The following is a 25665-nucleotide window of genomic DNA, read 5'->3' on the forward strand; positions in this document are numbered from 1 at the left end:
GCAGACTATTTAAAATCTAATTAATTTTTTAATGAGAGTGCTAAGAGGAGCTATCATTGGGGGGTGGGGAGATGCCTCAGTGTGCCTGGATGTGAAGCTCCCCATGTGGGGAGAACATCACAGCACATGTTACAAAAGCAAAACCCAAGACTGGAAAAGCCAGTCTCATTCGAATCAGTATAAAGCAAGAAATGGACACAAAAGACACAGATGGGAAAGGAGAAAGGAAGGTAAGAATGCCAAAGGAATCAGGAAAAAATGGAAAAACTAGAACCATTAAGTGCATACGTCAAGTTGTCCACAGCAGCATTGAAAACACAAAATATGTAATAATATATTTAATAAAATATTTTAACAAAAGATTTCTACACTGACGACGATGAAACACTGCAGTGAGAAATGAGAAAAGAGCTAAATAAATGGAGAAGCAAAGCCACATTCATGTGTAGTGACAGTGAATATTTTTGCACTAGCTGTGGAAGGCTGAATATTATCCCCCAAAGATGTCCACACCCTAATAACCCAGTTCCTGTCAATACATTTGTTACCTGGCAAGGCGGAAGAACTTTGCAGTTGTGGTTGATTAAGGATTTTGAGATGGAAAGATTTTCGGGGATTACCCAGATGGGTCCTTAAAACCAGAGAAGCATTTCTTCCTGGCTGAGGGTCTGCAAGAGGTGTGGCTCTGCAAACATGGTCAGAGAGACGCAGGTTCAAAGGTGAGGGAAGGGGCCACAAGCCAAGGAATGAGTTGCCTGTAGAGGCTGTAAAAGTCAAGAAACAGATCTTCCCCGAGAGCCACGAGGGAACATCCTGTTGCCACTACCCTTATTTCAACCTTGTGAGACGTGTGTCAGGCTGCTGAATTGTAAGATAATTTCTTTTTGTTTAAAGCACTACCTTTGTGATATTTTTAACAGCCATAGAAAATGAATACAGTATCTATTTAAAGCCATTCCCATCAAAATCCTAAACCCTTTCTTTTAGAAATTGAAAAGTTCATTCTAAAATTTATATGGCGACACAAAGTACCACACGGACAAACTTATCTTAAGAAGTAAGAAAATGACAGATTTTTTTCAAGACTTACTGTAAGTCTTTCACTTATGTGATTTCAATACTGGCTATAAAGCTACACTAATCAAGGTAGTTGGGGAGTGAGATAAGGGCAGACAAATAGATCAATGAAACATAGACCAGAGTCCAAAAGTGGGCAGGGACATATGTATTCCATTAATTTTCTACAAAGGTAGCAAAGTAATTCTGTATGAGAGGAAAAAAAGGTTTTTTTGTTTGTTTTGTTTTTTGTTTTGTTTTTTTAAGAAATATGGCTGAAAAACAACCATTTGTGCTGGACCAAAATAAATTTGAGCTTTTATGTGCCATTTGTGAAAACTCACTTGAGGTGGCCCATAAGTATAAACATTAAAATGATAGAGCCTTTAGAAGAAAATATAGCATGATATTGTCATGACCTTCGATTAGGCAAAGAGCTATTGAACATAAAGAGTGCTAACCTCTAGAGAGAAAAAGTAGAGATGTTGCACTTTAACAAAAGCAAAACAAAGTGAAAATAACTTTCAGTTCTTAAAAAAAAACATTTTCAAGAATATGAATAGGCGAGCCATAGAATGGGAGGAAATATTTGGGATATGCATATCTGACAAGTGTATCTAGAACATACAAAGAACACAGATCACTAATAAAAAGACAAACACTCCAGTAATAAGTGGGTGAAAAAGTATTGAATGGACACTCCACAAAAGAAAATCTAAGATTGGCTACTAAACGCATGAAAAGGTGTTCATTGTCCTTCGCTGCCATGGAAATCAGTAAAACTAGACCAAAATATGACTTCATTCCCAGTATGATAGCTAAGCTTAAAAAAAAAATGACAAAAACAAGTGTTGGAGAGCATGTGAATCTAGCAATATGTAGATGTACAATTACAAAATTATTACATAGAATATGGGGCAACAGGAACTCTTGTTGGGGATGGGAGTGTAAATTTGAGCTCTCGGCAAAAAAAAAAAAAAAAAAAAAATTGGAGCTCTCTGACCACTTTGATGATGTCCAGACCTTTTCTTTGCAATTTCTGTCCCCTAAAATGCTGTATCCAGAAGAGATCCTTGCACCTGTGTCCCAAAAGAAATAAATGAGAGTGTCTGTAGCAACATTATTTGTGAAAGTAAGTGACCGCAAATGACTTGAATGTCCACTGAGGAGGGCAGACCAATTGTGATACATTTGTACAGTGCAGTTACATGCAGCCAAGAAAATGGAAAAATCTTGTTCACATTCATTGCCTCTGGTGATTCTCCAAAACGCAGTGTTAAGTCACGAGAGCAGGGCATCTATGAATATAGACACTAGGATTTCACTTCTATAAATGTCACAAACAGATACAACCGGGCAGTATGTAGTTTGGACATACTTCTGTTCGTAGGGGTTAAACCTATAAGGAAAACGTAGCAATAGCCCAAAATTCACGACAGTGGTCAACTCCAGGAAATAGGGATAATTTGGGGAAGAAACACAGAAAGATACCATGAATGACCCATTTTAAAAAGTTGGACCCATTGGAAATTATTTCATTTCCCCTCTGTCAGTGATACATGTACATTATATGTATTCTTTGAATTTCTATTTTATAATAAGATTTAAAACATAGATTAGTCTCTCATCAAGTTGTTTCCTTCTTAAAGCCTGGGAGTACGTTTCCCTATCTTCCCACGTGACTTTAGTTCATATTACCTGTGGGGCTGCCGTGATTAGGCCGTACTGGTGAGACTTTAATTTAGAGTTGCTAAATTAAAACAAAGACTTAAAACGTGCAAGAATATGCGATTCCTCCCAAAAGATGCCCTAAAATAAACCTGAAAGGCGTTAAGTGAGCCTTTTCAAAGCCTCAGCGATTTATACCTCATTTGATAGGTAATTTTTTGTTGGAGTGTCTGTCACTTTTTTTTATATTAGAAACGGAAAAAAACTGGCAGTGGAGGGGGTAAACGTTTAGCGTAGGATATATTTATACCTTCTCACACCACCAGACTCTAAGTGCCCTGGAGGCCAGGACTGCATAGCACCTACTCACGAATCCTCAGTATCCACTACACTGTTTCTTATTTCCATGATCTTTAATGTTTCAGACAAACCTGGTGAAACTTCTTCTGATGCATCAGGCGAATCCAAACCTTCTGAACTGCAATGAAGAGAAGGCCTCAGGTAGGTGATCAGCATCCTGGGACCACCCGCAGTTACCGTCTCCTTCCTTTCCTACCAGAGTTGTTCATCCACCATCACCAGAGTCAGCTTCTCCTGGCAAGTTCTGTGCACACGCTCGGGTCCAAGCACTGTTCACAAACCCCTGTGCCCCGCCCCCCCCCACACCTTTACAAGAAGACATTCCAGAGGGGCTCCATGTATAGGGTGCCCTTGGACTTGGGTGCAATCTGCTTTTGAGCTTTAATTTCCTAGGCAGTGATTCCTTCAATGTCAATTACTTTAAAATATTTTGCTGTTATTTAACTAGTTTCTTATTGTTTCAAATATGCACTTGTTCACTAGAGTAATATTTGAAAAATGCTTATTTATTTATTTTGCGAGAGAGAGAGAGAGAGACAGCAGGGGAGAGGCAGTGAGAGAGGGAGACAGAAAATCCTAAGCAGGCTCCCTGTGGTCAGTGCAGAGTCTGACGTGGGGCTCGAACTCACGAACTGTGATATCATGACCTGAGCCAAGATCAAAAGTCCCGGACGCTTAACCGACTGTGCCACCCAGGTGTCCCCTTGCTAGAGTAATTTAAAACAATAATAATATTTTCTTCTGCACAGATAGGTATACTGTAGAAATCAAGACGGACTTTCTCAAGCTAATTTAAAACTTTGAAAATCTTAATGTTACTATTTTTAATAAGTATCTTTTTGAATATTTCTAGAGTTCTTTTTACCACTGTTATTGCATATGTACATACACTAATTTAAAAAATAGATGCTTATTCATTTTCTAGCTTTTAAAATTTGACAGATATACTAATCAGTTATTTGTTTATTAAAAATAAAAATCTAGGGGGCGCCTGGGTGGCTCAGTCGGTTAGGCGGCCGACTTCGGCTCAGGTCACGATCTCGCGGTCTGTGAGTTCGAGCCCCTCGTCGGGGCTCTGTGCTGACCGCTCAGAGCCTGGAGCCCGTTTCAGATTCTGTGTCTCCCTCTCTCTCTGACCCTCCCCTGTTCATGCTCTGTCTCTCTCTGTCTCAAAAATAAATAAACGTTTAAAAAAAATTAAAAAATAAAATAAAATAAAAAATAAAAATAAAAATCTAGGAAAAGTATAGCATAAGTAATAAAATGATATAAAATTTTGAAGGTAGTAATTGATCTAAATAACTTAATTCAGTTTCTTCTTATTGCTATACTTTAATAATCTAAAAGCACTTTATGCCTGAGATTTGTCAGTGGATATACTTACAGGTGTATGATTACATGACTAACCGCCAGCTTATGACAAAATGAGAGTTATTCTCTATTTCTTATTTTTTTGGAGTTAAATGCTGTTTAAGTGTATCCATCTTTTTTTAATGTTTATTTATTTTTTTTTTGAGAGAGAGCATAAGCTGGAGAGTGACAGAGAAAGGGAGAGAGAGAATCCCAAGCAGGCTCCCCATCATTAGTGTGGAGCCCAAGGTGGGGCTCGATCCCAGGAACTGTGAGATCATGACCTGAGCCAAAATCCAGAGTCAGATGTTTAACCAACTGAGCCACCCAGACGCCCCTAGTCCATCTTATCTGCTCAAATAAACTGAAGATTTAACGAACAAAACTCTAAGATTGCTTTATAGTTTCTAACTTTAGAATCAGGCTAATATTAATGATAGTGTAGTAATCTTACCATTAACTACAAAAGCATGTGTTTTGTTTTGTTTTGTTTTTTAAAAAGGGAGCACCTGGGTGGCTCAGTCGGTTAAGCATCTGACTTCGACTCAGGTCATGAGGATGCAGTTCATGAGTTCAAGCCCCACGTCGAGCTCTGTGCTGACAGCGTGGAGCCTGGAGCCTGCTTTGGATTCTATGTCTCCCTCTATCTCTGCCCCTCCTCCCTTGTGCTCTCTCTCTCTCTCTCTCTCTCTCTCTGTCAAAACTAAACATAAAAAAAATCAAAATGGTAAAGAGTAAATAGAAATTCATAGTTTTTTTCCCTATTCTTTAAAATACGTATTGTGAAATATGTCACATCCTCTGTTTACTGTAGTTCCAACAGATCACATTTTTCAAGTTTATATCCCTGGCTTCTTTCCCAGAGAAGAGAATATATGATTGACCCTTGAGTATCTAGACTCCCATCTGTCACACTTCTACCTTTTAGGTCTAGTGTCAACTAGACCTAAATGTGCCCAAATAGATACCCAAGGCAACCCACAGCCCTAGAGCCCAGGGCATGACTAAATGTCTGGTCTGGCCTCAACTCTGGCTACCTCAGGATATGATGGCTGTCTTACACAGTTTTGCCCATGTGGGTCATGCTGAGTCTACCATCAATAGAATCCATTTTCCATACTTTATTGGTCATGAGTGACACAGTGATGGGCCGATAAAAGACTCTCAGTAATCTTTGTTGATTGAATGAAAATACTTCTTTCTTGGGGCGCCTGGGTGGCTCAGTCAGTTGAGCATCCAACTCTTGATGTCAGCTCAGGTCATGATCCCAGGAAGTTCAATCATGAGGATTGAAAAAGAGGAGTTGTACCCATTAGATTCCTAATTGTTATGAATGCAAACTTTTCTTCAGGATTGACTGACTTCCGGTTTTGATTGTTAGTAAGTGTGAATTTGATTAAGGCACATCGATATGCCCACCTAAAGATATTCAGATGTTACTGTCAACCTGTAACTTATAATATAATTATATTTCAGATTGAAAAACACAGATCACAGAGAAAGGCTAGACTTACTGTTCTCATAACACGACTATTGTCCATCTACCCATTTAGTAGGATGTTTGTAGAACGCCTACGACAAGTTTTATACTAACCCAGTTTCGGGAAGGTATAACTATTTTCATCTTTTTCATTCATCGAGCTGAAGGAAGAGTTGCAGAGAATAAAATGACATTAAGTTCCTTCAAGCTTAGCTTCTCCGTGATTTTACATCTTATGCATCACCACTTGGTGACTATTGTTTTTATATTTTTCATTTCATTTGTAATTAAATACGTCACTGATATAAAACAAGATAGCCTTTTAAAATGGCATGGGGCGCCTGGGTGGCTCAGTCGGTTAAGTGTCCAACTCTTAGTTTCAGCTCAGGTCATGATCTCACAGTTTTGTGAGTTCAAGCCCCATGTTGGGCTCTGCTCTGACAGTGCAGAGCCTGCTTGGGCTTTTCTCTCTCTCTCTCTCTCTCTCTCTCTCTCTCTCTGCCCCTCCCCTGCTCATGCTGTCTCTGTCTCTCTCAAAATAAATAAACAAACTTTAAAGTTTTAAAAATAAATAAATAAATAAATAAATAAATAAATAAATAAATAAAATGGCAATACTGCAATTTTATTCCTACCATAAACTTTTAATGTTTTTCATTTTGCTCTATGTGTTGATAAATTTTAGCATTTTAAGCACATCAGAATTATTCCAAGTGAATCGTTTTCTGTGATCTTGCCTCCTACTTCTTCTGTGTCTTGTATTGTTTTTTGTAGATATTGCTGCCTCTGAGTTTATTGAGGAAATGCTGCTGAAAGCTGAAATCGCCTGGGAAGAAAGGGTTAAAGAACGTTTATCTGTTCCTGCCTTGGCCTCTGAGGAGCCATATGAGGAGATTCTCCACGACCTTCCAGCACTTTCCAGCAAGCTGTAAGTGCCTTTAGTGTAGAATGCTGATGTCCTAGCCCTTGCTCGCTGAAGATTGATTATTTTGTTTGCCATCCCTGTTAACCACCATTTTACAGTCCATGTCAAGAGGACTTTTAATGAAAAGAATTAGAAAATTGAAGCTATCTGTCAACATACCACAAAATACTGTTGACAGTCGTGAGTTTAGCATAATTTTTGGAAAACTGGCTGATTCTCTTAAACATTATTATTTTAGTTAGTGTTTCAATTTGTCACCATGGGACCAAAGGTAAGATTTTAAACACACTCCACATTTTTAGCTGAACTGATTTGTAAGATTTCCTGTGACTGTTAAAATGACTGAATTCCTAAAGTAGGAACTAGAGATGTTCACTTTTTCTCTCTAAAGTACAAAGCTTAATGATTTCTTGTTGTCTAAAATATCTCCTAAATACTGATACATACTATAGCAAGGATGGACCTCAAAAATGTTATGTGAAGTGAGTGAAGCCAGGCACAAAAAACTGTGTATTGTATAATCTCATTTAGATAAGACATCCAGAATTGGCTAATCCATAGAAGCAGAAAGTGTATTAGTGGATTACAGGAGTGGGGACGGGGTAAAGGGGAATGACTCTTAATGGATATGGAGTTTCCTTTTGGGGATAGTGGAAAATGTTCTAGAAGCAGATGTGATGGTTACACAAATTTATGAATAGGCTAAAAAAAAGTGCTGAATTGTACACTTTAAAAGTGTGGATTTTGTGCTATGTGAATCATATCTCAACAAAAGAAGAAACTACGTAAGGAAAAAATATTTCGCTTTGAAAAACAAAATCTGGTATATACAAGCAGCGGGACCTTGGGAAAGTTCTTTCTATGAAATTGTTTCTTTTCTGGCAATAGCGAATCTGTCTCCTACTGGAATATTTGAGGGTGCCCTGAATAAATAACACAGTTTGGGTTCAGACAGACTGAAAAGTAATCCAGCTGTAATGATGGAGACCAAATTACACCTGATCACTGATAGGGGATGCTTTGGAGGGGATAACTGAAATCTTAAGCAGGCTCCATACTCAGCGTGGAGCATGGCGTGGGGCTCAATTTCACAACCCGGGGATCATGACCTGAGCCGAAATCAAGAGTCAGGCGCTCAACCGACTGAGCCACCTGTGCACCCCTAAATGGATCCCATTATTGGGCAGCTTTACCGACCACGTCCAAGGCACCTGTGAACTAGATCAGATCTCCCAAATGAGGAGCTTCCAGACAAAGCTTATAACAGGATGGGACAAGCAGGCTCGCTCTACGAATAAAGAGAAGGGAGCTAAGGAGATGCTCTTCCCAGATTCATCCATCAGAGATGATGGATGCCCAGACTTAGCATGACTTGATCTCCTTTCCCGGGGAATAGAGGAGATGCTTCCAATTGCCTCCTCACAAGGGGGGGCTGTGCTGAATACGAAAGCTCAGAGGGAAACACGCATTTCAGCACAGATGCCATCACAGCCATTCAATAATACTTTTAATTTCAAGTTACTCTTGATAATTCAAGAGGCTACAGTTGTGTGCGAATGCATACGTTTACTTAATTCTCCACTTAATGCTGGCACATATTCATCATTGGATTGGACTTTTTAACTGTGTTAGAAAAGAGCTTGTTTTTATATCAGACGCTCTGCTAAGAATTTCATGGATTCTCTTCTTCCATCTTCAAAGAGCAATTAAGCGTCTCTTATTTTCCCAAGATCACAGAGCTGGGATAGGACACATCAGGATTTACAGCCCAGCATTCCTACCCTAGATCTTCCGCACCCTGTTTTCACAGGTGGAAGAAAAATACCATGACATGGATGTGGGAGAAAAAAGGACAAAAAAAGTCATAGAACTAGAAGTTAGAGTCCAGTTAGGAACGGTTAAGAGGATAAATATCAAGTGACCCCAAATGAACAGGTGGAATGGTTTGACATCATGTTTACGTGATTATACCACTGATAGCCCTGGAATGAGAGGAGTAATACAAACATTTGCTATGGAAGAATTTTTCTTTTCATATGGTGAGAGTAAAATCCATACCCAACAGATTCTGTTTTACTATTAGAATCATGTATGGGCTTTCCAGTTAAAGAGTTGTTAAACTGTAAGCAGATCCCAAGTTTGCATTAAAACCAAATTCTTTCATAATAAGTTATTTGGGATAAATATCAACTTATCCATGCAGCTATAGCTTTGTTTATGTCTTCTCCCTTTAAAAAAATAAAAGAACTGATAACAGCCAATTTGCCCCCAAAGATACTTCTATATATTTTTTTATATTGTTGATTCAGCAACACGTTTTGAACAGATTATTAAGCGGCCTATTTATTCTACCCAATTCAATATAATTGTTTTGATTACATTGTTTCTTACTGACTTGGAGCTTGGAAACTTTGCAATAAGTTTATATTGAATTTCGACCTATGTTTTCACTGCAATCCACTGTTCTTTTTGTTCAGAGAGAGAATTGAAAATTAAATCAAAGAACAAATCAATCATAGTTTTACTTTTTTTTTAATCTGAAAAAAATCGCAAATAGACTTGACTAGTTTAAGGGTAATAATTAAGTACATTTTTAAATTGTCTTTTATAATTTATGATTGTGATACATGTTATCTGTTTTTCATTGTCTTTGTAGTGTTATTAATAAATACGAACCAGCAGCAAATAGATGAGATAGTATACCAACTAGGTACAGTTATATTTTAGTGCAGAAATTTTACTTTCTTTTTTTTCTTAATTTTTAAATGGTTACTTATTTTTGAGAGAGAAAGACAGAGCACGAGCAGGGAGAGGCAGAGAGAGAGGGAGACACAGAATCCGAAGAAGGCTCCAGGCTCCGAGCTGTCAGCACAGAGGCTGATGTGGGGCTGGAACTCACAGACCATGAGGTCATGACCTCAGCCGAAGTCAGACACTTAACCGACTGAGCCACCCAGGCACCCTGAAACTTTACTTTCTATAACTGCTCTTCTGAGCTATGCTTTTGTATGAGCAGGACAAATATAGACACTCAAATTTCTTCCATAAATAAATTCACAAACATTGTATAGGTCAAAACTTTTTCTAAAGTGGTAAATGTGTGCATTGTTGAGGGAAAAAAAGCATTTGTTGCTTTGAGTGTATTTTATAGCACAAGTGATTGATTGGGACAAGAAACTTACTGAAATGTGTAGGATATTTTTAACACACTGCTCTTGTGATAGAGAACATATAGGAAAAGGATCAGAGCATTGGTGTGAGTCACAGAAAATATAAGTGTAATTCTTTTGCAGATCTCTTATGTGTCATTTACAAAGCAGCATTTGTTCACATACCAGATGTTGGAGTGTCCGTGGTTTAGCCCTGGTGTCCGGGAGGGTTTGATCTTGTGTCTCTCTCTCCTGCCTCAGCATTGCTGAGTTTTCTGCAAACGCTTTCTAGCTGTTCCCTCCATTAAAATAAACAAACGCCATTGTTCTGTGACAATCCAAGTTTCCCTCATTTAAACCAAGCTCATCCTCGAGTGGTTTGATAACCTGAATTTTAAATGTGAAGCCTGATCTTCAGGTATTTCCAAAGTCCCTCAGCTTTAGGGAGGTGAAGAAGGAATTAGAACAAAATGAAAATCCAGGAAGAAGGGGAAAGAGCAAAGGGGGGCCTCGTGGTCAGTTTTCTTCTGCTCCAGGCAAGAACAAGCATTCGAATGAATGAAGCTCACTGCTCCTTTCATTTCCTTATTTTGCCCCAGAAAAGGTAGTGCGTATTCATTGGTATGAGAAGCGTACAATTAGAAAAAAAAACTACAACAGCCTTCTTCTCTCCTCCGTGTAATCTGTTGTTTTTCTTCAGAAAGTCTCTTCACCCACCTTTTATCAGCAGCCCTCATTCTGAGAACTTACGACGCATTACCTCCTCTGAATTATCATGGCCCATCTTTTGGTTTTAAATCCCGCTTCCTGTTCCTTTGCGTTCTACAGTTGACTGGCTCCTTTTACATTTTCCTAGGATATGTTTTGCTTAAAATTTTAAGAAAGCGATTGAGCGGTTTAATCTGCTACCTCAGCACATAAGTCAAATTCCCTTTCCAAATGTCAGATCTTGTTGACCGTCTCATGAGGATTTGTGTGCTCACCCACGGATAGGATAAGAATGACACTTCTGATGTGGTTCACTGTTAGCTGGACCCCTAATGGTGGTGAAACATTTAATCAATAGGAAATTCCTATACTGTTGAACTGTTCCACATTCGACATTTCTAAGATATCTCCTATTTAAGTGAACATGATGAAGTGTATATTTGTTGCCTGACTTTCAAGTGCATGTCTCAAAATGAGCGTGTTAGATTGAACTCAAGCCTTCCCCGCTACGATGTTCCTTATCTGTTTAACTTGCAGGCTTCCTCTCTGCCTTAAATTCGCAACCACTGTTATCATACTCGACTGCTATTCCCCCTCTGTTCTTTCTTGACTTCTGACTGGGTGCCTCCTCCCTGTGTTGTCTTTTCTGTCCTGAGATGGATCCCAGGGTCTCATGTCCAGTTATGGCCACTAATGGAACAGCCGTGGCCAGAACGCACCCTTTGGTGTTTGAACATGGAAGTGCTCTCCTGGGGTATTTAAAAACAATTTTAGTGCTTATTTATTTTTGAGAAAGAGAGAGGCAGACAGAGCGTGAGCAGGGGAGGGGCAGAGAGAGAGGGAGACACAGATCTGAAGCAGCTCCAGGCTCCAAGCAGGCAGTACAGAGCCTGATGCTGGGCTCAGACTCACGAATCGCGAGATCATGACCTGAGCTGAAGTCAGACGCTCAACCGACTGAGCCGCCCAGACGCCCCTCTCCTAGGGTCTTTAATCACTGAAAAGTTTGATACGTGCCAACGTTTGCTTCTAATATGCTATTTCACGGGGTCCTTGAGTTCGATTTCGCAACAATTCTGCATAGTACCTAGTGGGCGGAGTGGTTCGCCAACCAGTTGTGGGTTTTCACCAAGCAGTAACAACAGTGACAACAGCTGACAGTTCATGTGCAGCCGCCGGACATCAGGACTTGTGCAGAGTGGTTTGTGTGGGTCACTGCATTTGATCCTCAGAAGAGCACAAGTACTGTCCCTCATTTGTTGTTGTTAGGTTTTATTTACTTGGTTTTATTTTTTTTTAGAAGCTTATGTATTTTGAGAGAGAGAGAGAGAGAGAGAGAGAGAGAGAACAAGAGGGGCAGAGAGAAAGAGAGAGAATCCCAAGCAGACTTTGCAGTCAGCACAGAGCCCAGCATGGGGCTCGATCTCACGGCTGTAGGATGATGTCCTGAGCCAAATCCAAGAGTCAGACACTTAATTGGCTGAGCCGCACAGGCGCCCCTTTTGTTGTTAATTTTTAAATTTGAGTACTGATGACACACAATGGTGCATTAGTCTCGGGCGGACAGCGTAGTGATTCGGCATCACTGTGTGCTGTCCTCACCGCAAGAGTAGCTCCCGTGCATCACCCTACAACACCATTGCAATATCATTGGCTGCCTTCCCTGTGCTGTCTTGTATTCCCATGACGTTTTTTTATCTTGATTGCTAAATGTCTTTAGTTTGAATGTACTGACACACACAACACAAATTCTTCCTCCTGTATCCCCACGTTATAAATCCCAGTCTGATGCTCAGAACTTAAGGGAGGTGACCCGTGTCATACACAGGTACTCAGTCTTCTACTGGTTCAGGGAGGAGGTCATTTTTATTGGCAATGCTAAAACCTCTGATTTGGCTTGAAAGAGGAAATTGCTGATGTGAATTTGGCTGTTGTGGTCAGTCTGCTTTGGCTGTGGGCCACTGCCAGTTTAGCAGAAGCGTTTCGTGTGACCGCTTAAAAGATAGTCTGCGACTGGGGAGACCTTTCTCGTCCGCAGAAACCATAAGCGTGAAGGCCCCTTGCGATACCTGATCTGCTTTCAAGATAAAGCTACCGGTGAAATGGAACAACATGGGGCCATTACCTCTGTCTACCGTGTTATCTATCACACCCTTAGTCTTGCTTGGTCTGAACGTCTACACTGACTCCCGGAGGCAGCCTGTGAGGCCCTGCGCTGTGTGGCCATTATGGACAGAGACCCCAGAGCCATACATCCTGGTTCCGGTGCTGGCTCGGCACCTGCTGGCTCTGTGACTCAGGCAGTTTGGTCAAAGTCTTTGCCACCTTTCTCCTCAAGTGTAAAATGTGGGTGTTGTTTAGTTAAGACTTTGTCCAGGCCTTTCTCCCTGCTTCTTGGGAGGAGAGATGCTAGGAGCTTGAAATTCCCAAGTCATGGGACTGACTGTCTCCGATGTCTAAGATCCCGGGGGTCACACTTGAATTTATGCCGCCAGGGCGCCTCAGGGCGGGGGGCTGGTCACACCGGAATATCCAGCGATGGGAGTAAGTGACTGAGCACTGAGTCAGCCTGGGCTCCCGGACGGGAGGAGGCCTGGACTCTGAGTCCGGTGATGGAGTCCATCAAGCTTACGTAACAAAACCTCAGGGAGGACCCGGTGGAGCTTGCTGATTGGGGAGCACCTCTGTAGGCTTGGCGGGTGATATGCCCTGATTCCACGGGGAGGGCCCTCCGGACTGCACCCAGGGAGAGTGTCTGTGCGCACTGCGGGTCCTGACCTGTGCCCTCCGCAATAAAGCCTTAGTAGTAAATATGGTGCATCCCTGAGCGCTGTGAGTTGTTCTAGTGAGTCATCAAACCCCAGGGAGTTGTACATTGGTAGGCACTTGGTCAGAAGTGTGGGTGGGCATGGAGACCCCCAAACTCGTGGCCGTGTCTGACGTAAGGGCAGCAGCCTTGCTGGAAACAGTGCCCTTCATTTGTGGGGTCTGTGCTGTGGACAGTCAGTGTCAGAACTGCACTGCAGGAGGCCACCCAGTGATGTCAAGAGACAGATGTCTCTTGAACGTGCTCTTGATAACTCAGTGACAATCTTTCTGAAACACTTAGAGCGCAGCGTCTCTGGCTCACTGTGATTCGACATACATGCTTGAGAAACGATGAAAGGAAAACCAGATGTTTTTCCATCCGTCTGTGAATTGTCAGCATAATCATCTAAAGAAGAAAGGCCTTGTAGCTATACGCGGAGACAATAGAATTCAGCTTGCCGTTTGGTGCTGTCGAACTGAATATGAACCATTTAGAGAAAGACTTGTTTTCTAAGAAGCTGGAAAGAAACATCCAATCTCAGAGAAGACCAGCTTTGGGCGGGTGCGTCCTCTGATTAGGTTGCTTCGGGGCTGGGTCTGCAGGGTTTCTGAGTCATGTAGCACTTGGGATGGAGAAAAGATGTGACAGGGAGAAGTCTGGAAAGAGGCAGACCTGAGCAGGGCCAAGGACGAAAAAAGCACAAGGGGCTGGGGGTGCGCGGGCCCCAGGGTGCATCAGCCAAGTGGCCGTTGATGAGAAGAAATACCCTGTGGTGATTTTTCATAGGACAGAGTATGGGTTTTGCAATGTGTCTTTGACCTCAATAAAACCTGAGACCCACGACGGTCTTAGAGTAGATGTTACAGAAAGCCTTGAAGAGGCCACATTTTCTGAGAGAGGCCCATCATGCATTCATTCAAAAGCAGGCCAACTGTGGCCACACAAGATTTCTTCTACAGCCTTTTCTTGCTCAGTGGACAGTAAATACGATTTGCATATCAAAGCAGTTTCAATAATCATTGAGCCTGACTGGGAACAGGCTCAAGAAGATTGCCTTGAGTATCTCCCTGGGCTCATGGTTGCGGTCTTGTCATGCAGTGTATTAGAAAAATTATGTTGCAAATGAAGGACATAGCCTTCGACCCATGTCTCAACACCACACATGGGGCTTTCTTTGCAGAAATGTCTCCGAGTAATTCAGGATAAGCAATACTGAAAAGTGCATTTTTACTCTTCGATCCTTAGACACACCTGTGCTACAGCCATTAATGAATGGCCTTGCCCCGATGGGGGAACACCACATCTCTGGTTTCTCCTGTGGGGCGGTTGTTTTTGTACATTTACTACTGACCCTGAATGACCTGAACATTTTCAAAATCAGCCCAATTTCTGTGACCATTTTGCAGTAAAATAAGTTCACCTGAGATAAAGTCAGACCACACTCCCAGCCCTGGATTCTTCGGAGTCTTTGGAAGCTTTGCATCACACAGTCTTGACAAAGCTGTCGGTCAGTTCCACGTGAACTTACAGGTAGGAATGGCTTCCATGGTCTAGTGGGGGATGGAGAGAAATGTCACACAATCCAGGGACACGATGAAACATGGAGAATTATTTAATCTGATTTCCAAGTTTAAACCATTTACACTATCCCTCAAACATGGTTGGATAACTAGTCAGTCTTCTACAGTTGGTTGCAAACCACACTGTCGTGAGTCTCTGGTTTTACTGAGGTCTAGAAGACACATTGCCTAACTCATGAAGGTAGAGGGACGGGATCAGCATTTCCCTTTCTAGTCAGTTCTTTCCCCTACACCTGAAACTGCCCCAGAGATGGGGCTCACTACCTTTCAGAGCATTTATTCCATAAGCTACCACACACACACACACACCTCATTCTCTTCTCTTTTTCTATTATACGCCATGTGTATACTCTCACTCACTCGGCACACCCATGCTGGTGGCTTAAGTTTTACCACATTCTATCAAATGTACTTGCTAAAAATGATGGAGAAATGCAGATTATTAAGTGTTTCCTTGATTCAAGTGAACGATAGTCATGTTGTTTCGTATAAATATCATTCATTAAATACCTACTCAGAAACATAAACACATGCTAGACAGCATAACAGTATAACATGGCCTATCCAGAAATTCCCTTCATGTATTCCCAGAGTGGACGCATTCGACTCACTTTATTTTAGAGTCTGAAAATTTCTTTGCAGGTATCAGTTGAGAACTACAAGGTGAATATCAAATATCTTAACAACAGCGTCATTTCCCGTTTAACCATGAGACACATTGACATTTTTGTTTCCTAAACACAAGGAATATTTTATCAAAGTGTTTTTTTTTTCATTGTAGTTTTTTAACGACACAAACTAAAGTTATTTGGAGGGGGATGGTGTTGGACAAAGATAGCAGTTAATTCAAAGCTGTCCAGGAACTGTTTCCTTCAAAATTAACCTTTAGATAATTATTTTGTAGATGCAGAAAAACCCAAATTCCCTGTGGTAAGTCATTCATGTAGCTGTGTTGTTAGGATTAAAATTGAGATCTATTCAGTACATCACCACCACAATAACCGAGTCACATATGCCATTTCCTTTTTTTTTTTAATGTTTATTTATTTTTGAGAGTGGGGGTAGGGGCAGAGAGAGAGAGGGAGGCACAGAATCCGAAGCAGGCTCCAGGCTCCGAGCTGTCAGCACAGAGCCCGACGTGGGGCTCGAACTCATGAACGCATGACCTGAGCTGGAGTAGGATGCTTAACCGACTGAGCCACCAGGCACCCCATATATGCCATTTCTTTACATTTATTTTGATGAGATTTTTTTTGTTGGCCTACTATATCTCCATTTGGCAATTTTGTTTGTTTTCTATAGTTTTCTAAAATTGCTGGTGTCAGAATGGGCAATGATTGTTGCTTTTGTTAGTTTTGTTTTATTACCTTCCTGTTTCCATTTTCAGAAACAAAATCCCAGTTGCTACAGGCACATTTGCTCTGCATGAAATGCCTTTTATGTTTCTAGAAATAAGTAAGTCTTGACTAAATCCAATAGAGTTCAGAAATTGATTGTCTGCCGGAATAGTGTCATGTGGTTTTTTCCACGGTCAGGTTAAAGCGATCTCTCGCCCTTTTAATCTAAACTTCGCTTGGATAGTAGCTGTTTCATTTTCTTTACGTTTGTGGAATCTGCCTTACTTAAGCCTTCTTTTCCTATTTTCCTTCCTATTTTTTTCTGGTTTTCACCGATAGACTTCTATTCCTGACACCTTTTTTATAAAATTAAAATTTTCTCACGGAGGAAAAATTGGAAAGTCCAGGAAAGCATATAGAAGCATGAAAAAATTCACTCATTAATGTCAAAAGAAAAATTGATACCAGAGAAGTTAAAGGTGAAAGGAAGAACTTATTCAAGACTCTTGCACTAGAGGGAAGGAGACTGAACTTGACTCTTGATACAAAAGGTCAGAGAGCTTTTAAGCACTGGGATGAGTGTGTGGAAAAGCCTGGAAAAGCAGGAAGGCTGGTCCTTGTGAGGAGGCCATCCACAGTTCACTGGTTAGTGCTTAAGGAAGTGAGGCTCCTACCCTCCCACAGAGACCAGGAGATTGGGGCTCCTTCCCTCAACGAGCCTCATGGTTACATTTCTAGAGAATAGCTCCCAGGTCCTGGGGGAGGATGTTGCCAGTTGTAGAATATTTACAGCTCAGAGGGACAAAGGGCGAATTTACAGTGGAACGTTCTCTAAGGTAAGAGCTCTAAGAAAAGGGAGGGAGGCAGTCTAGAGCTGGAGAGAAGCTGTTCTGAACGTGAGCTGAGAGAGGAGACTGTGAAGTCCATCTGCATCAGTAGTCCACCTTTGAGAGAGAGAGAGAGAGAGAGAGAGAGAGAGAGAACCCCAAGCAGGCCCCATGCCCAGTGTGGAGCCCCACATGGAGCTCGATCTCACCACAGTGAGATCTTGTCAGACACTTAATTGACTGAGCTACCCAGGCACCCCCCACAGTAGTCTACCTTTTTAATGAAACTCCTATTAATTTGGTCCATTCCTTCTTATCCTTTATGTGTTTCTTTTTCTTTATTGAATTCTTGTTCTGTCTATATAATTACATCTTATTTTTCTAAAAATCAATCTCATATCATAAATATTTTGGATGGATAAAAATTTAATGTGTATTGAAACAAACCGCAGTGAGTACTTAAACATTATTATTCCTTTTTCTAGAAAAAGAGCATTTTCATACATTTTCACAGTGTACAAATGGATAATCAGTGAAAATTTAAAAATATAGAAGTGAACTTAGATGAATGCTGTAGGTAATCACAATGATTATGGATGAAATATCCTTCATTTTACAAGTGGAATGGAAACTTAAAGAAGAGTTGTTCCATGGACATTCAAAAAATTACCATATGCCGGCACCCAAGGTACATGCTTTGCATTTATTTAATGTTTATTTATTTATTTTGAGAGAGACAGAGAGAGCAAGCATGCAATCAAAGGAGGAGCAGAGAGAGAGTAGAGAGAGAATCCTAAGCAGGCTCTGAGTTTTCTGCTTAGAGTCCAACACGGGGCTGGAACCCACAAACCGTGAGATCATGACCTGAGCTGAAATCAAGAGTCAGACCCTTAACCCACAGAGCCACCCACGTGCCTCATGCTTTGCAGTTTCTTATAGAAAATATGCATATGACAAATATGTTACCATGTGATCCAACTGTATTATTTAGAATCATTGTTTTTCTTATATGAATAAGAGTATTTTTAACTAGTTACTTACAATTATTGTTAGTAGTAGACCTATGATATTAAGTTATTGAGTGTGGAAGTGATTTTTAAAGACGTAGGTGAAAACGCCTCGGAGGAGGGAGCACGTGTTAGCATCACAGAACTGTAGGGCTTAGCATACACTTAGATACTGCCTCGTCTAACTCCTGCATTTGCAAAGGCGCAGCTATGGCCCAGAGATTGTGAAGGCTTAGAAGGTCAGGTGATTGCCAACGTGAGGCAGAAACCGACTTAGAAAGAGGTCACTGTATTCCTGGATCAATCTTCTTTCTGAGTATACCTCTCAGTTGGAAATATGATAGAACCCGCTAGTAACACTGTGATTAGATTTGAGATAGGAAAGGGGTTGTTTGGCTGTTTTAGTAAACTCACTGTTTCTCCCTTTCAGAAATCCTTTGTGGGGCGCTTGGGTGGCTCAGTCGGTTCAGTGGCTGACTTTGGCTCAGGTCTTGATCTCACGGTTCCTGAGTTTGAGCCCCGCACTGGGCTCTGCACTGACAGTCTGGAGCCTGCCTGGGATTCTCTCTCTCTGTGCCCAAAATAAATAAATACATTTTACAACAGGAACATAGAAATCCTTTCTAACTGGTGATTTTCTGTGGTTTCTACCTGACTAGTCAAACCACTGCTTTATTCATCACTTTATACTCAGAACACTTGGCACAGTATAGGCAAAACCTCTCTTTAGTTTTTTTTTTCTTTTCTCTTTTTCTTTTAAAACTTCCTGACAAAGCAGAAAGAAAGAGATGGCTGATATACAAGGCCAGATAAGTAAGGACATATTTTGGTAAGTGTGAGGGTGGATTGTGGGTGTGGCCCGTGTGACTGGTGGCTAAGAACACAAGCTCTGGACCTCAGGTCCCAGCTGTAGTCCTGCCTCACTGTGTGTCCACAGCCAGTCCGTCTCTCTGTCCCCCAGTGTACTCATCTATAAAATAGGTGGAATAGTAGATGTGTCTTTATAATGTTGTTGTTCCATAAAGAGTTAGTATGGATGGAGTACTTAGAATGGAGATGACCATGCCTTAAATCCCATGTAATTATTAAAATGTTTTGTGGGTGGTCCACTCAGATTAAAGAAAATATAGGGAAGCTGCAATGGTCTTCAAATACCTGAAGGGTTCTCATGTCAGAGAAGCATGGGACACACCTCGGAAGCTCAGGGAGGATGAATAGCAGTTAGGGCAGTGGGCAGTGTTGCCCAGTTGTTCACGGAAGAAATAGGGCCCCTTTGCAGTTGTGGATACCTTACCACTTGATGGTATTCAAGCAGATCTGGATATGAAATTTTTATAAGCATTAAAATCATCCCCATCATATAGTGAATTTAAAAAAAAATGTTTAACGTTTATTCATTTTTGAGAGACAGAGTGCAAGCAGGGGAGGGGCAAAGAGAGAGGGAGACACAGAATCCGAAGCAGGCTCCAGACTCTGAGCTGTCAGCACAGAGGCCAACACGGGGCTTGAACCCACGAACTAGGAGATTATGATCTGAGCCGAAGTCAGATGCTTAACCGACTAGGCCACCCAGGCGCCCCAAGAATTTTTAAAATTAATAACTGTACTCTTGGAAAGAATAGTCTGCCATGGGCTTTGAGCACTTGGTGTGCAGGCCACCAAGTAGCTCAAGGAGACCACAGAACTCACTTGAGGGGAGTGGCACTGGCTTACCAGCTACTTGGTGCAGTGTTCGCTGCTCACTCAAAAAGTATTTGACTCTTGGCCGGGACTCTGTCCTACAACACAACACACTGTGGGTGCAGGTGTCCGTGGAGGTCCACCTGTGTGGGCCCATCGTGGGACATGGTGCAAACACGAAACTCTGTGTGTGCCATCTGTGAGTAACAACATCCTCCATCCCAGATCTGGGAATCTCTTGTCTCCCACACTTCTCCATGAAATAGTGCCAAGCTGACCTGTTAGTTTGTAAGCAGAGCAAACTTCACAGCGCTGGGCACATGCAACTAACAATAGCTAATTTCACTGCCTGCTTATTCCTGTAGTCATTGTGCTAAGCCCTTTGTATGCATTATGTTGGAAATCCAACACCGGTCTTTTTTTACAGATTGGTTTTAGAGAATGTGTATATAGCTTGACCAGGATGGCAGAGTGAGCATCAAACGTTGTGCTTTTATGACACAGACACAGTACACTTGTCACTGTTCTGCACCAGGCTGCCTCGTTAGTGTGCTCCTCTGTCGCCTCACCTACTTAAATATGTCTTCATTGAGTAAACCATCATCATCCAGAGCTCAAGGGATGCATAACTGACCTCACATTTCTGTAAAAGTGTTCCTCGGGCCTTTCTCTAAGGCCTGGCATTAATGCAGCCCATTTACTGTTGTTGTTTTTCCACACTTTGCTAGACTCTGTTGTACGTTTGGAAGATAGGGCACAGAGACAGGCTGTAAAACAATGAGACGTTGTGGTTACTAAAAGAAGCCCTTCAGGATGCTTTCCTCCACCCCTAGCACTGTTAATCTACAAAATCATTTGCATTTCTCTATACAGCAAGAGGAGATTGAAATAAAAAATTCACTTGTAATGGCGCGAAAACATGCAATACAACAGAATAAATCTAACAGATATTTGGAAGGTTTTAATACCAAAAGTTACAAGAATACTGAGGAAAAGTAATGATCAGAATAAATAAAGATACTGTGCTTATGGGTGACAGAATTCAACACCGTTAATATGTAAACCCTCCCCCAAATTGATTTACCGGTTGAGCACAATGCTAATCAAAGTCCCAATGGGCGTGTTTATAAACATTGACAAATAGATTATAAAGTCTATATGAAAATGTTAATGATCTTGAATAGCCAAAACAAAAGAGCAAAGTTGGATGAACCTAGTACTTGATTTTTGAGTCTTACTGTGAAGGTGTATTAAAGCAAGACAATGCAGGGGCGCCTGGGTGGCTCAGTCGGTTGAGCGTCCGACTTCAGCTCAGGTCACGATCTCACGGTTAGTGAGTTCGAGCCCCGCGTCAGGCTCTGGGCTGAAGGCTCAGAGCCTGGAGCCTGCTTCCGATTCTGTGTCTCCCTCTCTCTCTGCCCCTCCCCCATTCATGCTTTGTCTCTCTCTGTCTCAAAAGTAAATAAACATTAAAAAAAAGTTTTTAATAAAGCAAGACAATGCAATATTGGTGTGAGACTAGACTGTTATATCAGTGGAACACACTGGAGTACCCCCAGATAGACCCACACATATATGGTCAACTGAATCTTAACAAAGGTATCCAGATAATTGGCTGGAACACTTGGACAGCCAGCCATAGGAAAAAAATAATGAAACTTGACGCGTGTACAACGCCATATACGAAACCCACTCACGATGGATTATAGACTCAAATGTAAAGCACAAAACTATAACGTTTCTGGAATATAACCTGGGAGAAAACCTTTTTGATCTTGGGTTAAGAAAAGAATTCTTAGATAAGACACAAGAAACCCAAGTCATAAGAGGGGAAAAAAAAAAAAAAGGAACAACATATTTTGAAACACACTATAAAGAAAATGAAAAGATAAGACCCAGACTGGGAGAAAATACTTGCCATGTATGCATCTGATAAAGGACTGGGAACCAGAATATATAAAGCCAGTACTCAGGCAACAAAGATTTGAACACCCACTTTACCAGAGAAGAGCTTTTTATATTGAATAAGCACATTAAGATACAGATTGAAACCACAGCGAGAAACCACTAACATACCTACTAGAGTGGATTTTAAAAAGAGAGAGAAGTGGGGCACCTGGGTGGCTCAGTCGGTTAGGCGTCCAACTTTGGCTCAGGTCACGATCTCACAGTTTGTGGGTTCGAGCCCCGCGGAGGGCTCTGTGCTGACAGCTCAGAGCCTGGAGCCTGCTTCGGATTCTGTGTCTCCCTGTCTCTCTGCTCCTCCCCAAATCATGCTGTCTCTCTCTGTCTCTCAAAAATAAAACATTAAAAAAAGTTTTTAATTAAAAAAAATAAAAAGAGAGAGAAGCATTGGCAAGACTGTGAGGCAAAGGAATTGCCAAGGCACTGCTGGGGGGAGCACCACGTCAGAAACAGTTTGTGGAGTTTCATCTAGGTTTTTAACCAAGATAAATGAGAGCATGTGTCTGCCCAAACACCTGTACACAGCTGCGTGTAGAAGCTTCATTTACACTTGACAACATCTGGACAAACCCAAACGTTTGGTGCATGGATAGCCCGAGTGTCGCATGTTCCACAGCAGACTACCAGTCGGCACTAAAAACAAGCCACTGACCAACCTCAAAAACATTATGCTAAGTTAAGTGGAAGCAGACACAGGCAGCTACGTGCTCTTTGATCCCTTTCTGACATTTTAGAAAAGGCAAAACTATAGTGAAAGAAATAATTATCAGTGGTTGCAAGGGGCAGGAGGTGAGTGGACATGACTGGCTCCAAAGAACAAGCACAAATATGGGCACCTGGCTGGCCCAGTCGGAGGAGAGTGTGACTCTTGATCTCAGGGTTGTGAGTTCAAGTCCCAACGGGATGTAGAGATTACTTAAAGAAATTAAAACACAAACAAACAAAGAACAGGCACAAAGAGATGGTTGGGAATGATAAAAATCCTATATAGCACTGGTTATGTGGGCTACACAAATACATATATTTAACCATTTACAACTATATATGTATTCGACACATACATCTGCAAATGCATGTACATCTACAAAAAGTGAGTCATAGTCAGTTTTACTCTATGTAAATAATACCTCAATAAACCTGAATTTTTTGCAAACCAAAAAGTGCATTTAAGCGTTAATTAGAATTACAAGTGCTGTAACAGAATACATGAAATAAATATGTTTTTATATATTGCGCTTGATTAAATAGGTATATATTTTTGCTTGTATGGTAACATTTAGGGAAATGCAGTTTTAAATCTCGCTATCATAAAATGTTACAATGCAAATTAAACATTCAGATTGTGTTAATTTTTAATGAACATTATATAATAATGGCTTTCTTTTGGCAATGATGTCTTTGGAACAAAAAAAATGAAGTGGCTTTTATTTTCTTTTTTTGCCTAGTTTGAGCCATATGAAGTAATGAAACTTATTGTTTGTAATATTTCAACCTTTGAGCACATCATTCTTCTCTGATTCCCCTATTAATATTTCATTACAAACTCTAAATATTGCCCATGATTCTATAACATATTTTAATTTTTTTTCAATGTTTGTTTATTTTTGAGAGACAGAGCATGAGCAGGGGAGGGGCAGAGAGAGAGGGAGACACAAAATCTGAAGCAGGCTCCGGGCTCTGAGCCATCAGCCCAGAGCCTGACGCGGGGCTCGAACTCACGGACCGTGTGAGATCATGACCTGAGCCGCGTTGGACGCTCAACCAACTGAGCCACCAAGGCGCCCCTCTATAACATATTTTAAATTGTATATGAACAATATTTTAATTAATTGTGTAATTTTGGCCTTTACATGTTTGCAATTCACTTTCCCACTTAAATCTCTTGCTTAGTTCAACCATGTATCAACCTTAGCTTATAATTTGCTTATAAATTGCTTATTGATTTTCTTTTATGTCATATATACATTTGTAAACATTTTCTTCTCAAGTTGAGTATATTTTTTTCTTTTAAGGTTGAAATTGAGTGAAATTTAGAATAGAAAAGTTTACAGATTTCCCGTTGATTGTTTTTTTCCCCTCCGTGTCGAGAAGCAGTTTCTTATTTGAGTAAAACACCTCTCTATAACTGCCCAGTTTTGTTATGGTCTTTTTTGATTAATACGACAGTGTCCGGAGAAGACTAATTGCAATGTTGATTATTTTCTGTAGCAGTCCCCTGGTGTTGCCGATTGCCAAGCAAGACAGTATGTTGGAAAAAGACATTATGTTCAAAGATGCAAGAAAAGGTCTATGCAAGCGACAGTCTCAGGACAGCGTCCCTGAAGATGCCACAGTGAACGTCCCCACCAAACCTGAACAGGTAACACGTCTTTACTGTGGGTCTGCTTAGTGCATAATGCTTTAAAATCCAACGTTTCAAAACCAAACACCCACAAATTTCCATTCAAGGAAAAATTCATGACCTAAAGGTTAATACTTGGTTTAAAATTCCCATATACACACTGTCATGGCATTATACTGACCATTAAACATAGCTGCTTTTGTGTTGTAGAAGGATTTAATTTTTTTTTTTAATTTTTTTTTTTCAACATTTTTTATTTATTTTTGGGACAGAGAGAGACAGAGCATGAACGGGGGAGGGGCAGAGAGAGAGGGAGACACAGAATCGGAAACAGGCTCCAGGCTCCGAGCCATCAGCCCAGAGCCTGACGCGGGGCTCGAACTCACCAACCGTGAGATCGTGACCTGAGCTGAAGTCGGACGCTTAACCGACTGCGCCACCTAGGCGCCCCTAGAAGGATTTAATTTTATACTCTTGACTTCTATACCAGGAACGTGAGCTCAGCCAGTATGCTGATTCCTGAATACTTCCAGTTATGTGTTTGGTCGTCATTTTGATTATTACATGGAGTATGCTTTTTGTTTCCTTCAAAGATCCAACTATTTTATATAATAAGAAAGAAAAATCAACCACTAAGAGTCATTTATGGAAAGTAACTGTGGTGGTGTACTTTGTGTGTGTGTGTGTGTGTGTGTGTGTGTGTGTGTGTGTGTGTCCTGCAGTGCCTAGGTTATGGGCGATCACTTTGATGAGCTGGGAGATATAGAAATTAGTGTATTTTCTGTTACCATTCCTACAGAAATAAATGATTTTTACATGCTTCATGTTTTATAAGTGGCAGAGTAATTTTATAAATGTCAGAGTAATCCTTGAAACTGTTTTATTTCACTCTAATTTCGGATAATTTAAAGACATCTTAGCTAGGTTTTCCAAAGGCCATCTTTTCAAAATTTAATTTTAGTTTCATTAATTTTTGTTATGTCAAAATAACTAATAAATGATTTTTGTAATTTTGAGATACTTTAAAAATTATTATTTATTTGCTTTTGAGAGAGAGAGAGAGAGAAAGAGTGAGTGGGGGAGGGGCAGACAGAGAGGGAGACACAGAATTGGAAGCAGGCTCCAGGCTCTGAGATGTCAGCACAGAGCCCGATGTGGGGCTTGAACCCACGCATGAATGGTGAGATCATGACCTCAGCTGAAGTCAGACGCTTAACCAACTGAGCCACCTGGGAACCCCAATACTTTTAAATTTTAGAAGGTGTATTTGTCAGCTTAGGCTGCCATGACAAAATACTACAAACTGGGTGGCTTAAGCAACAGAAATTTATTTTTCACAGTCCTAGAGACTTGAAGTACAAGATCAAGGTACCAACTGATGAGGTTTCTTCTGATAAAGTCCTCATCCTGGCTGCTTTCTCCC

General features: G+C 40.9%; 1 protein-coding gene across 3 annotated transcripts in view; it reads left to right on the forward strand.

Moving 5' to 3' along the window:
* The window catches only part of MYO16 (myosin XVI), a 615829-nt gene that overhangs the window by 269648 nt on the left and 320516 nt on the right, over nt 1-25665 (forward strand). For all 3 annotated transcript variants that reach the window (XM_042930188.1, XM_042930181.1, XM_042930176.1), the window contains exons 8-10: nt 3150-3225; nt 6689-6842; nt 24110-24260. In XM_042930188.1, the coding sequence (XP_042786122.1) occupies nt 3150-3225; nt 6689-6842; nt 24110-24260 (381 nt within the window). The remainder of the gene's footprint in view (nt 1-3149; nt 3226-6688; nt 6843-24109; nt 24261-25665) is intronic.

This window comes from Panthera leo, chromosome A1, assembly GCF_018350215.1.
Source record: "Panthera leo isolate Ple1 chromosome A1, P.leo_Ple1_pat1.1, whole genome shotgun sequence".
Classification (NCBI taxonomy): Eukaryota; Metazoa; Chordata; class Mammalia; order Carnivora; family Felidae; genus Panthera; species Panthera leo.